This window comes from Etheostoma spectabile, chromosome 22, assembly GCF_008692095.1.
Source record: "Etheostoma spectabile isolate EspeVRDwgs_2016 chromosome 22, UIUC_Espe_1.0, whole genome shotgun sequence".
Lineage (NCBI taxonomy): Eukaryota > Metazoa > Chordata > Actinopteri > Perciformes > Percidae > Etheostoma > Etheostoma spectabile.
This window is the reverse complement of record NC_045754.1, coordinates 13,438,243-13,450,035: the sequence shown is the minus strand read 5'-3', so window position 1 is coordinate 13,450,035 and position 11,793 is coordinate 13,438,243. Positions and strand designations below refer to the sequence as shown.

The 11,793-nt window shown below is 44.0% G+C and overlaps 1 protein-coding gene across 7 annotated transcripts in view; it reads left to right on the top strand.

The window, feature by feature from the left end:
* Positions 1-11,793, top strand: part of ncoa2 (nuclear receptor coactivator 2) — a 67,162-nt gene that overhangs the window by 38,781 nt on the left and 16,588 nt on the right. For all 7 annotated transcript variants that reach the window (XM_032503511.1, XM_032503509.1, XM_032503510.1 and 4 more), the window contains 7 exons: positions 1,238-1,341; positions 4,162-4,339; positions 5,755-5,943; positions 7,485-7,586; positions 9,041-9,181; positions 9,750-9,897; positions 10,326-11,685. In XM_032503511.1, coding sequence (XP_032359402.1) covers positions 1,238-1,341; positions 4,162-4,339; positions 5,755-5,943; positions 7,485-7,586; positions 9,041-9,181; positions 9,750-9,897; positions 10,326-11,685 — 2,222 coding nt within the window. The remainder of the gene's footprint in view (positions 1-1,237; positions 1,342-4,161; positions 4,340-5,754; positions 5,944-7,484; positions 7,587-9,040; positions 9,182-9,749; positions 9,898-10,325; positions 11,686-11,793) is intronic.

Sequence of the window (11,793 nt, the reverse complement as noted above, 5' to 3'; positions counted from 1 at the left end):
GCCCACTCATATTCCACCTCTCATCATCATCTACAAAAGTAGGGCAGCCTACGCTTTCAACATAAGGCTTCTCTGCATGAATATTAACCCAATCACTCACATGGACAAATGCGCAGCACCATAGTACAGGTACAGGAGCTTACAAGATACCCTTATTTTTACTCCTAAGTAATCCAATCATTTAATCACTGCATTAAAAGGTTTAATGGCAGTTTTTTCTGCAGTGGATTTAAAGGTGCTATGTTCATCGTGTTGAAACATCGTGAAGCTAATCAACTTAGTGTAATTGTGGTTTGTAAGGGTGAAGGTTAGTAATATCATAGACCCGAAGTTATTCTCAGTAAATGCATACTTCCAATAGGAGTATGCGGTCACAACGAGACACAAGGAGAGGTTATTTGAAAGGCAGTCCATATGAAAAGGCAGGCAACCTCTGGCTAAAGAGCGTCCATGCTGAAGAGCTTTTCAAAGTAAAAGGTCTTCAAAATGAAAACTCTTAAAATACTGTTAAGTTTATGAGCCTCTAAAGTCAGCTCAAATTATTGTGACAAAATATCAGACCAGTTTAAGATTTATCAGTTTATCTTTTTTAATTGTGTTTACTAATCTGAAGAATACATAATTAACTCACATAGCTCTGTCTTAAAAACTCTGTGATCAGATCATTTATATTAATATTAAGGGTTTATGGTCATTATTTTAGTTTAGTGTTTCTAAGGTCTGTCGTTGTCAAATGACCACACGTAGGAACAACGTGCTGCTCTTTGGAAGCATTAGTTGTTTACACACGGTCAGTGTTTGCATAATACCCTCTTCTTTTTTCTTTTTTTGCACATGACAATGCAATCCATCCAGTGGCTGCCACCAGTGTGGCAGCTGCATGCTCTGACACATCTGTCATTTACAGCAACCTTTCACTTTGCTTGCTGCTCAGTGCTTGGGTTTGATCCATGGCAACATGTTTTGATTAAGGGACAAAATGGGGGTTTTTTTGTAGCCGGAAAGATACTTGTTCAAAGTCTTGTCAACAAGTGAAAGTATGTGGGTCAATTTCAAGGCGAAAGCAAACATTGTTTCTCTCATTTCTTTCCTCTTTGACCTACATGTTTTGGGGTTATGCTTTGTAATGTACTTACTATACTACTAATATGTAATGTACTTAAAATGAGTGTTTCGTTTTTGCCTTTGTTTTGTTTGTGTATGTAAACTTTTGTCATTGGCTTTTTATGGTCAACAGAAAAGGCTGCAGCCGCAAATGAGGAGGAGGTACAGAAGGCTGATGTCTCATCAACAGGCCAAAGTGTGATTGACAAAGATGCCTTGGGACCAATGATGTTGGAGGTGGGTAGAGGGCATTTTCTTGCTTTTTGTGTCATACTGAACGCTCATACTAACACTCAAGTAGGGTATAGACTCCTCTTTAAATCATGATTGGTATATAATGAAGAGTGCTATCCACAGAGAACAATCCCAAGTGGGGCAGTAGTGGTTGTGTGCAAGTGTAGCTGTGTGGAGTAAAAGCTGCCAGCGTCTTGTATCTTCCTCGTATTGGCTGTAAATCACCAAGCAGAGCAATGGCCTCGTTGTCCTGTGGAGGGTCACTGAAGTGCTTACGTATAATGGGAAAAGAAAGCCACAGCCTGGCGAATGAATCAGTCCATTGAGCCTCTCCTATCACTCACTTCCTCCCTCCCTCCCTTTCTCTCTTACTTGTTCAGTTCTCTTTTCTCTTTCCCCCTTCCCATCTTCTCTTCATTTGCCTCTAGATCTGTCCTGTCATGGAATATTTATAGCTCTCCTGGTCCAGCGTCACTGAATCGACTGAATACTAACTCACGGCTAAATATAGCCCTGTGCAGCCTGCATGCTTTCCCATTTGTCAGCAGCCCCAAAACACAGCGATCGGCCATTCACACCAGCTCTGCTCCAGCCATGTCTCCGTTCACCAGCCCGGGCTCATTACCGGATGCTCTGAAGAGAATGGCTGTCGGCAGGAAATGCACCCACGCGTCCCGTGACCCTCCACAAAGGCGCTCTGCTGCCCACGCTCATGCAAGCGCACAAGGACGGCGAGGGCTATGACGAAACATTAATGTGCTGTTGTTTTAACCCTATGGGGGCAAGTCTCGTTCTGTCATGTAACTACTGTGGCATGTAGTTTGCATTCCTGGTAGATTGCTCCGTATAGTTGCTATTGTGTGGTATGTTTTAAATGTTTCAATACTAGTGCCAATATGTTACCAGTGTCATTAAAAGTATACAAAAGTATTTAAGTTGAATGCCGAGCCCTACAAGGGACCTGTTTGAATTGTTTTAAGCGAGACACTAATGCTTTGCCATGCTGAAGCTACAGCGTGTTGAGCAAGCATTTATATGAAAAGATACCCTGGTAGCTAAGCACCAGCATCCTAATATCATAGTATCATAACACTAACACCCAGAGGGGAGAGGGTAGTTGACCGGACCCCATTCCCTACACTATAACAATTCACTATCTACTGTACGTTGCTGTGGGAAGTTAAGCAATATAGAGTCGTATATCAAAACAGTAGTGTATGTCCAAAATGGAGCATGGAGAGTGGGGTGCCTAAGTGTATTTATATACAGTCTATTTATTTGCATCGGCTTAAGTCACTTCTACAGTGAATTAGGGCAATATAACTAAAAGTATTTCCTAACCGCGTTATTCAAGAGTGTCTGGAAGAAGGCACGAGTTGGCACCAGAGAGTGTTTGCTCTGTTTCTGTTTGCCCTACTTGTCCAGTACATGGCCTTTCTTTACACAGGGTGGACTTGCACAGCCATGTTGCATTTTGGAACCGCTCTGCTTCACGCAGTGATAGATGAGATCTCCTTAAGTCTATTTTCAGCTTGTGCTGTGTTAATGCAGGCAAGGGAAAACTTCTGTTTGAATGTGATCATGGGTAACCTGGGACGTATGACTTAGCTACACCCTAAATTGAGCCTGCTGGTTGATTGCAGGTATGTTATGCAGTGTAGTTGTAGCAACAGGCAGTTGATTATAGGTGCACACAGGGTGCCGTATCGGGAAGGGTGAGACCATGAAAATATGCAGCTGTCAATATGCATTATATAATGAAAATATAAACATATTTGGGTCATTGACACTTTTATGCGTTAAAAGTGCGTGCGTGCGTGCGTGCGTGCGTGCGTGCGTGCGTGCGTGCGTGCGTGCGTGCGTGCGTGCGTGCGTGAGAGAGATGATTAAGCAGAGGTGAGGCACGGACACCTTGGCAGGAATCCCTTGTCTCTTCTCTTGACACTAGATTTTACAGCTTTACAACTACCAGAATTCCCTTTTAAGGGCTCTTGGTGATTTGATGGCCTAATTGACACCATCGTGTGTGTAATGGCTGACCTGGGGCTGTATTATTTCAATTAACTGCTCCCCATTCACATCCTCCAATCTCTGCAGGCACATATTTTATCCTGTTTTCTATCAGCCAAACTGATGTTGAGCATCTGCAGGAGAGATGATGTGCCTAGAACGCAGTGTACTAATTGCCTCTTTTTAGACACAATGTAGATGTGCTGCATATGTACACAACTTGATAAGACGTACCAAAATGTCAATATTGTATGTACATGCCAGCTGATGCAACAGGCAGACACGGCACATTACTAAAGAAAATAAGCTAACAATAAGGAGGCTGAAGAATTCCCAAAAGTATTACTTGCATTTTTAAAATATGCTGTTTTATTTTTTTTTTATACCACAGACCATAGAAGATACACACGGGCACACCGTCTGCACAACCTATACTCTCCTCTGCATTTATAACTGGAATTTTGGCTATTTACGAAGCCCTGTAAATCCTGTTCATGAGCCATATTTAGCTTGTGATGCTGGATTTAAGAGTTTCAAACTAGAATACTAAAATTATCCCAATAATCAATAATAAAGTGGGAAAGAGCATAACATGGTAGGATTGTGCTTTTAATAATCTCAGCAGCATTGTTAAAGCAGCTAGTTATCAGGCAAGATTAGTGGAAAATGTATGTGGTCAGTTATTGATGTACTCTACTGCTTTTGCTTTCATTTCACTGTCAGAGATTTGTTCTGTTTTGATGTAAAACATTCATTAAACAAACTTGCCAGTTCTGAGTTTATCTCTTACTTTTCTCTCTTTCTCTCCCCCAGGCACTGGACGGCTTCTTCTTTGTGGTGAACATGGAGGGTAACATTGTGTTTGTGTCTGAAAATGTGACCCAGTACCTGCGCTACAACCAAGAGGAGCTGATGAACACTAGTGTCTACAGCGTGCTGCACGTCGGCGATCATGCTGAATTCATCAAGAACCTGCTGCCCAAATCCCTCGGTTAGTCTCGAGCTCATTTTCCCTGCCAGCATTTGCTTTGTTGTTTGGCTTTTTTCGAGTTTGTTTGTGTCTCGCTGTCACATTTGTGTTCTATGGCTTACTCTCCACTTTGCTCATACCTTAGCAGGCTGTCCTTCCCTCCCTGGGCTCATCTCTTGCTTTTAATATGTATGCCCTTCCTCACCTTTCTTCTACTCCTTTTTCAGACAGTTGTGGGTGTCTGTTCCATTGTGATGTCAGTTTAATTAAAATATTTACGGATAAACTGCTAAGAGGATGTGGGACACCTGGATAATACAAAGAGTTGCTTAAGCTCTATATACAGGGTTGGCACCGTGCATATTGCCTATAAGTTCTTCTTCATTTCTTTTTATTTTGCTGATGCTCAGCCCAGACATTTGCTCTCACTCTTCTCTCTTTTTTCTCCCTCCTTTTTCTACTAATTAACTTCCTTTTTTGGCTTCTCTCCCCAGCAGCATTCCTCCCTTCCTATATTCTCATCTCATGTCCTTTCATTCCCCTTCTCTTCACTTTGTGTGTTATTCTCACCCTCACCACTTCCCATTTTCATGGTCTCCTATTTCTATTTCCCAGCCTCCCCAAAATGCATTGTCTTTATGCCGGCATTGCTCATCTCATGAAAACAGGCCATTTATTTTAGTAAGACGGAAATTTTGCCCTCTTCTTTTCCCCTGTCTCCTTCCTTTTCTTTCATACCTACCATTCCTCTTCAACATCCAACCTCTCCATCTCCACTGCAGAAGCAGTGATTGTAAAGTATGTCAGTGCACCCTACCAGGAGCTCTTCCTAAGTCCCTTCTCCCCTTCCTCTCCTCTTGTCTCCTGGTGCTTCGGATTGAGGTCTGAGTGCCCAACCATCTGGGTGGGAGAGCAGAGCGGAGTACCCTGGAAACGATCAACGGGCTATGTCCCAGATACTGGGAGATTATCAATGCACTGAATGAGATCACAAACCAGATGGAGTGTGATGGGAGTTTGCTAGAGTTAAATGAGTTGTGCTCGTGACTTCTTTTTTCTTTTGTGCGTATGTACATAAGTGTGCTTCTGCTTGCATGTGTGTACATGCGTGTTTGCTTGCGCCCATGTAAGAAAGATTGGCAGTGATGTTTTAGAGGACATGCATATGGAGGCCTGGCTGTGGATAGATGGCTCAGGGTTCCAATTGCTCATTATGACTGATCTCTCTACCCACCAACTGCTCTCTTCTTTTTACACTTTTTTCTTCATTCTCTTGCTCTCATTATGTCTTCACTTGCAGTGTGGTAGCCTCTCTTGGCTCACTCGTTGCAGCTCTCTGTTATGTTGTTCACTTTTGGTCGCAGTTTAATTCATCAAATAAAATCCTCAGGAGGCCAAATTGTAAATCTCCCTCGCCCCTTTTTGCTCCCCTGCAGTCAATGGCGTCCCATGGTCCAGCGAGGGTCCAAGGAGGAACAGTCACACATTCAACTGCCGGATGCTGGTCAATCCCCACAGTGACAACCAGGATGAAGCGCACGAGCATGAGCCTCAGCAGCAGAAATATGAGACCATGCAGTGTTTTGCCGTTTCAGAGCCTAAGTCCATCAAGGAGGAAGGAGACGGTATGAAAGAAGAGGGGGAGATGGTGTGGGAAAAGGGAGGGGATAGAGCTTGAATTGCCTCCATTCTGTTATATGTATAGTACTAGTACAGATTTTGACTAATTTATCTTAATCTTAATGATAAAATCTAGAGAAATTGTAAATACTTTTTTAAGAATGTAAGAATAGAAAAGTAAATTGAGAAATTTTGGGAACTTTTAGAGTTGGATTAGGCTCTCAGAGCTTGCCATTTAATATGACTTGAAATATTCAAGTCCGGTCTTTTTGTTAACCTTCAAATAATTCTCAACATATCAACACATTTTGGAGCATATTCTGTATCCGAGCAGAAAAGTTGCAAATGCAGTAGCCGCTGGTTAAAAACATCTGCTTGCCTTTCATTGGAGAAATGATTCAAATTGTATGTGGGCTCGGCTCACTGTGTTTAGTCACTGATAGGTCACTGGGCTTTTCCAGGGGTTTAATGCCTTTTAGACTGGAACTTGAGATTCTCTAGTTTGAGTAAATTTCCATCACAAGTGACTTGTCTTCATCTAGAAACTTTCAGCACGTTATAAAGGATTGATACCTAATGCTCTCAAAAATATTGCAATATTCTACATAGTAATTACCAAAATCCAATTGCTCAGTGGCTTTGATGAGAAACAAAAACTTCCCACTGCCAAACTATAACTTGGTGGTTAATTAAAGCAGTAAGTAAAAATTCACATGTTTAACTCCAAGTCTCAACCTGTCTTTTCCCCTCTCTGGCTTCCTTTGTGCACCAGCTGCTTGCCAGCCATACTTTGGCAAGTAGACTGACTAGGACCTAGGCCAGCGTTTGTGAGTGTGTTTGTACGTGCGTGTGTGCGTGCGTGTGTGCATGCGTGTGTGCGTGTCCAGCCAAAGGAAGGAGAGGGAAAGCAAGAGAATTGCGAGAGCTACACTGATCTAAGGGTGGACCACCCAACAGGCTCTGTTTACAAGTCAAAATAAGGAATGTGTGTCAGCTCTGGCATGCATTTCTTTGCCAGAAACATGTGTGGGATTGTGGCTATTACTGGCACAAGAAAGTTAGATGGCAGACCTTTTGGGGTCACTCCAGTCCTGGACTTGGCTGTGTGTGTTAGAGGCAACTGTCACAATTGAGCGACGACAATTTTTAATGTTGGGCCAGGGGAGGTGTCATCAATGTGAGATGGTACTGTAGGTGAAACCAGCCGTGTACACGCATGCATGCGTGCACTCATACACACACCTTCAAAGGTCACACTTCATCATTTCCCTTGCCAGAGATAGCAGCTCCTCCTCATGAAAGGAGCGGAGCCTTGATCCCCATGCTCATTAATAACTGTATTAATTATGCTGCCTGGGAATAACATGCATTTAATTTTCTTTCCCTGTTTCTGTTTCTATCATTTCCTCCCCTTTCCCATCCCCCATCATCCCTTCTGTCTCTGCCCTGTCCTCTTTGTTTAATCCTCTACCTCATCTTTTCTTCACATGTTTCCTCTGTTCTCTCTATCTCTCTCTCCATCTATCCCTCTTCATCTCAATTTTAGACTTTCAGTCGTGCCTGATCTGTGTGGCTCGTAGGGTACCAATGAAGGAAAGACCAATGCTTTCCACGCATGAAAGCTTCACCACGCGACAGGACTTGCAAGGTACATGAACAAGTCACACAGCAGAGAAATACAAACTAATAGGGAAGAATATCCAAAGCAAACTTTATTTCTTTTTCCAGCAGACAAAACAAAATGTAAAATACACTGTTCAGTAAAGGCTAATTGATTTTAGATCCCAGACTCTCTTACTACCAATTTGGTAAAGCATTTTTAGCTGTTCAAATAAAGCTTTGCCTTGCGTTGATATAGTGCCTTTACACAGGCATATCCTCAGCACCACCTCATCACATGTCACCAGCACATAAATCACCTCACACTACAGTTTAGGTATTTGAAGATTATTATATCCTTGGCAAAGGCCCTTAGGATTAAACGCATAAGTTGAACATGCTCCTACCTCTGTCTGCACTCTGGGAGGTAAAGTATCTGTCTGAACACTGCCGCATGGATGCAGACGGTTGTCTGTGTGTCACCTTCTTTCTCACCGTCTTTTGATGTGCTTGGCATACACACACAGATACAACACACAAATCCGCACACACACATAGTTACTTGCTGACATATAGTAATTTACTGTAGTTCCCATTTCCCACCCAGACAATTGTAGGCGTGCATGTATGCATGCCTGCAGTTGTTTGCCTGGTTGTGAGGGCTGCACAATTCTGGATCAAATAAGTATCATTATTTTCTTATTCAAAATTGAGAGAAGGATTTTTCTGTCATGTTTTTTTGGGGGGGGGAATGAGAACTTGTTGGACATGGTGTTGTGCTGTAAAAGGCTATTGTTGTGAATGTTTGTGTGACAGGTCTTTAGTCAGTCCCTATGGCTGTCATTCAAGCAGCAGTCTGCTTGTCAGCCCGTGTGTGTGTGTGTGTGTGTGTGTGTGTGTGTGTGTGTGTGTGTGTGTGTGTGTGTGTGTGTGTGTGTGTGTGTGTGTGTGTGTGTGTGTGTGTGTGTGTGTGTGTGTGTGTGTGTGTGTGTGTGTGTGTGTGTGTGTGTGTGTGTGTGTGTGTGTGTGTGTGTGTGTGACACATGTAGCATGGCTCTATTTGTTGATAAAGATAGTTGAGCCTAAGCTGCCCTGGTGACTTATAAAATGATCTTATAAGATGAATCTGTTGTGTCTAAATCTCAATCATACAGTTTGTACTGACAGTATGTGTACTTGTGTTTGCCTATCTAATCATCTGTAGCCAGGACTGTCTCCTCAGTTGATTTTAGTGCCTTACGGGCACAGAAAAAAAATCTAAAGCTTGACAAGGTATAATTAAAACGTAAATAGAGTAAATCCTCAGTATTTTTTCAATCAATATCAAACCAGCTGTTGTTCAGCAGAGTGGTCAAGTGAAGAGAATATGTTGGGTCAACAAGCCACGCTCTACATGTTTGTTTGAGAGAGACATTGAATCCCCATTAGCTCTGTTGCTGTTTTGTATAGAAACTTACATCCATGTCTGACTTAGGCCTCTCTAATCCGGTCCTCTGTGTTTAGGTAAGATAACGTCCCTGGATACCAGTCTGCTCCGGGCGTCCATGAAGCCGGGCTGGGAGGATCTGGTGAGGCGCTGCATTCAGAGGTTCCACCTACAGAATGACGGAGAGATGTCTTTTGCCAAGAGACATCAGCAGGAAGGTAATGCCGCTTACTGCAAAAAATAGATAGTTACTTCTGTTTGTCTCTCATGTTGCTGTTGTCAGACTGCATCAGTATAAAATTATGAATTGACCATTGGTCAAACCACATGTCCCTTCTAATCAAAGCTAATGGTTAATCATGGGCTGCTGTTTTGAGACCCTCAATCCAATCACCATGTAATTGCTGTTACAAAAACAAACTGAACACAGAAACTTAACAATACAGAATACACATCTCAGAGAAAGTTCATTATTTGTATTCAATCATCTAAGTAAGAAATGTTTTGTTCTTTTATCTATTATTATTATTATTATTATTATTATTATTATTATTATTATAATAAAAAATTGAATTGTATAGCGCTTTTCAAGGACCCAAAGTTGCTTTCCAGGGCAAGGTAGAAAACAAAACAAGATTCAGGCACAGATTAAAAGGGAGCGGGGCGTGTGGCTATGGATAGGCTGAAGTGAAGAGATGGCTCTTGAGGCGGGACTAGCAGACTGTGAGGATTCAGAGTCACGGATCTCTTGTCTCTTGACTGATATAAGTGCTTATGTGTCCTTAGTGCTCCGGCATGGCCAGGCATTCAGTCCCATCTACCGTTTCTCCCTCTCTGATGGAACCATCGTTTCAGCCCACACCAAGAGTAAACTGGTCCGCTCGCCCGCCACCAATGAACCCCAGCTCTACATGTCCCTACACATTCTTCAGAGGTATGTCTCACTTCATACACCTGTCTCAAAAAGAGAGAGAGAAAACTGTGGCATGAACTTGGTTACCGGTTTTAGCCTGTTAATGCCCTGCAGCATGATGGCTTCGTGTTCTTATTATGTGTGGATAGAATTGAATATGTAGATTTGTGCTTGCCAGTGGTCTGGGTCTCAATAATATTCAAAAAGACAAATTGAACACATTTTCCTACCTGCCCCCTGTGGCATATGCGGATAGTTTTAAGTTAGATTAGTTTCATTAATATTAGAAAGGTCCCTTTTTTTTTTTATTTAAAACAATGTTGCACTTGCTCAGGATAAACCCCAAGACCTTGTAGTGGCAAATGTTCTACCATTTCTGACGTCCTACAGAAAATTCTTGGTAAATAAAACTAACTGAACTAATCAACTGGTCTGTTTTTAACCTCTAGGGAGCAGACAGTATGTGGAATGGGCCAGGACATGGGTCCTGGCAGTCAGGCCACAGGAATGGCTCCCAAACCGATGAACTCCTCCACTCCCTCCATGACTCCTCCAACCCCAGGCAGTTTGCCAGGTTCAGGGCCTCAGGGCCAAGACATTACCATCAGCAGCAACAGCACACCTTTTTCCTCTCCGGGCCCTGCTGGCCCTAGAGAACCAGCAGCCATGGGGGGCCATTTGCAGGGCTACCGTTTTGGCTGCCCCCCACCACACAACCATACTGGGGGCATGCAGCAGCCACAGCAGGGCCCCAACTGGAGAATGAACAGTCCCTCTCGCGCCAGCCCCAGTCCAGCCGGTGGCCCTCATCCACCTCAACAGAACTCTATGCTGTCGCCCAGGCACAGAGGAAGTCCTGGGGTGGCAGGTAGCCCTCGTGTTGCAGGAGGCCTGCACTCACCCTCCCCAGTGGGGATGTGTGGTGGAGGGCCTGGAGGTGCAGGTAGTAGTAACACGACAAGCACCCATGCTAATAGCTACACTAGCAGTTCTCTGTCAGCTCTGCAGGTCCTTAGTGAGTGTCACGGTGTAGGACACGGCCATGGGCCCCCTCATGCACACACATTGGGTTCTCCTGACAACAAGATAGGCTCCCCAACTGGGGTCCAACCAGGGTCAGGGGTGAACACTCATCTGATGTCAAAACTTGGAGGAAACAGCGGTACTGCTAGGGCTACAGGAGACTCATTTGGACCTCATACAGAGGTGGGTCAGGGGCACACCCAGTGCCAGACGGAGAGCAACCTAGCTGAGCCCAAGGAAGAGAGGGAAGGACACCCTGATGGCCACGACGCTCACAATCGTCTTCATGACAACAAGGGCCAGACCAAGCTACTGCAACTGCTCACCACTAAGCCAGAACCTCTGGAGACGCCCCTGTCCCCTGGCGCAGGAGGTGAGGGTAAGGACCAGGCAGGGATTGGGGTACGAGGTGGCCACACTGGTGGAAACACCCATGCCACATCCCTTAAGGACAAACACAAGATCCTTCACCAACTACTTCAGAACAGTACGTCTCCAGTAGACCTGGCCAAACTCACTGCAGAGGCCACAGGCAAAGAGATGGGCCAAGACCAAACCCAGGGTGCTGGTAGTACAGCTTCTGGTGCAGACATTGCTCCTAAGCAGGAGCCCTTGAGCCCCAAAAAGAAGGACAATGCCCTGCTACGCTACCTGCTGGATAAGGATGACACTGGACTGAAGGACAAGGTCCCTAAGCTGGAGCCTGGGGAGGTGAAGGTTGAAGGTGGCAAACACCCTAATGTCAAGACAGAGAAACAAGACACAGGATACGACCGGGCTGAACAGGTCAGTTTTTACAAAAAGCTACTAGGCTGGGGAAATATGATTTTTGTCCCAATTCTATTTTTTCACAATACATGGGTGCCGATTTGATTTGTAGTGTGATTTTAATTC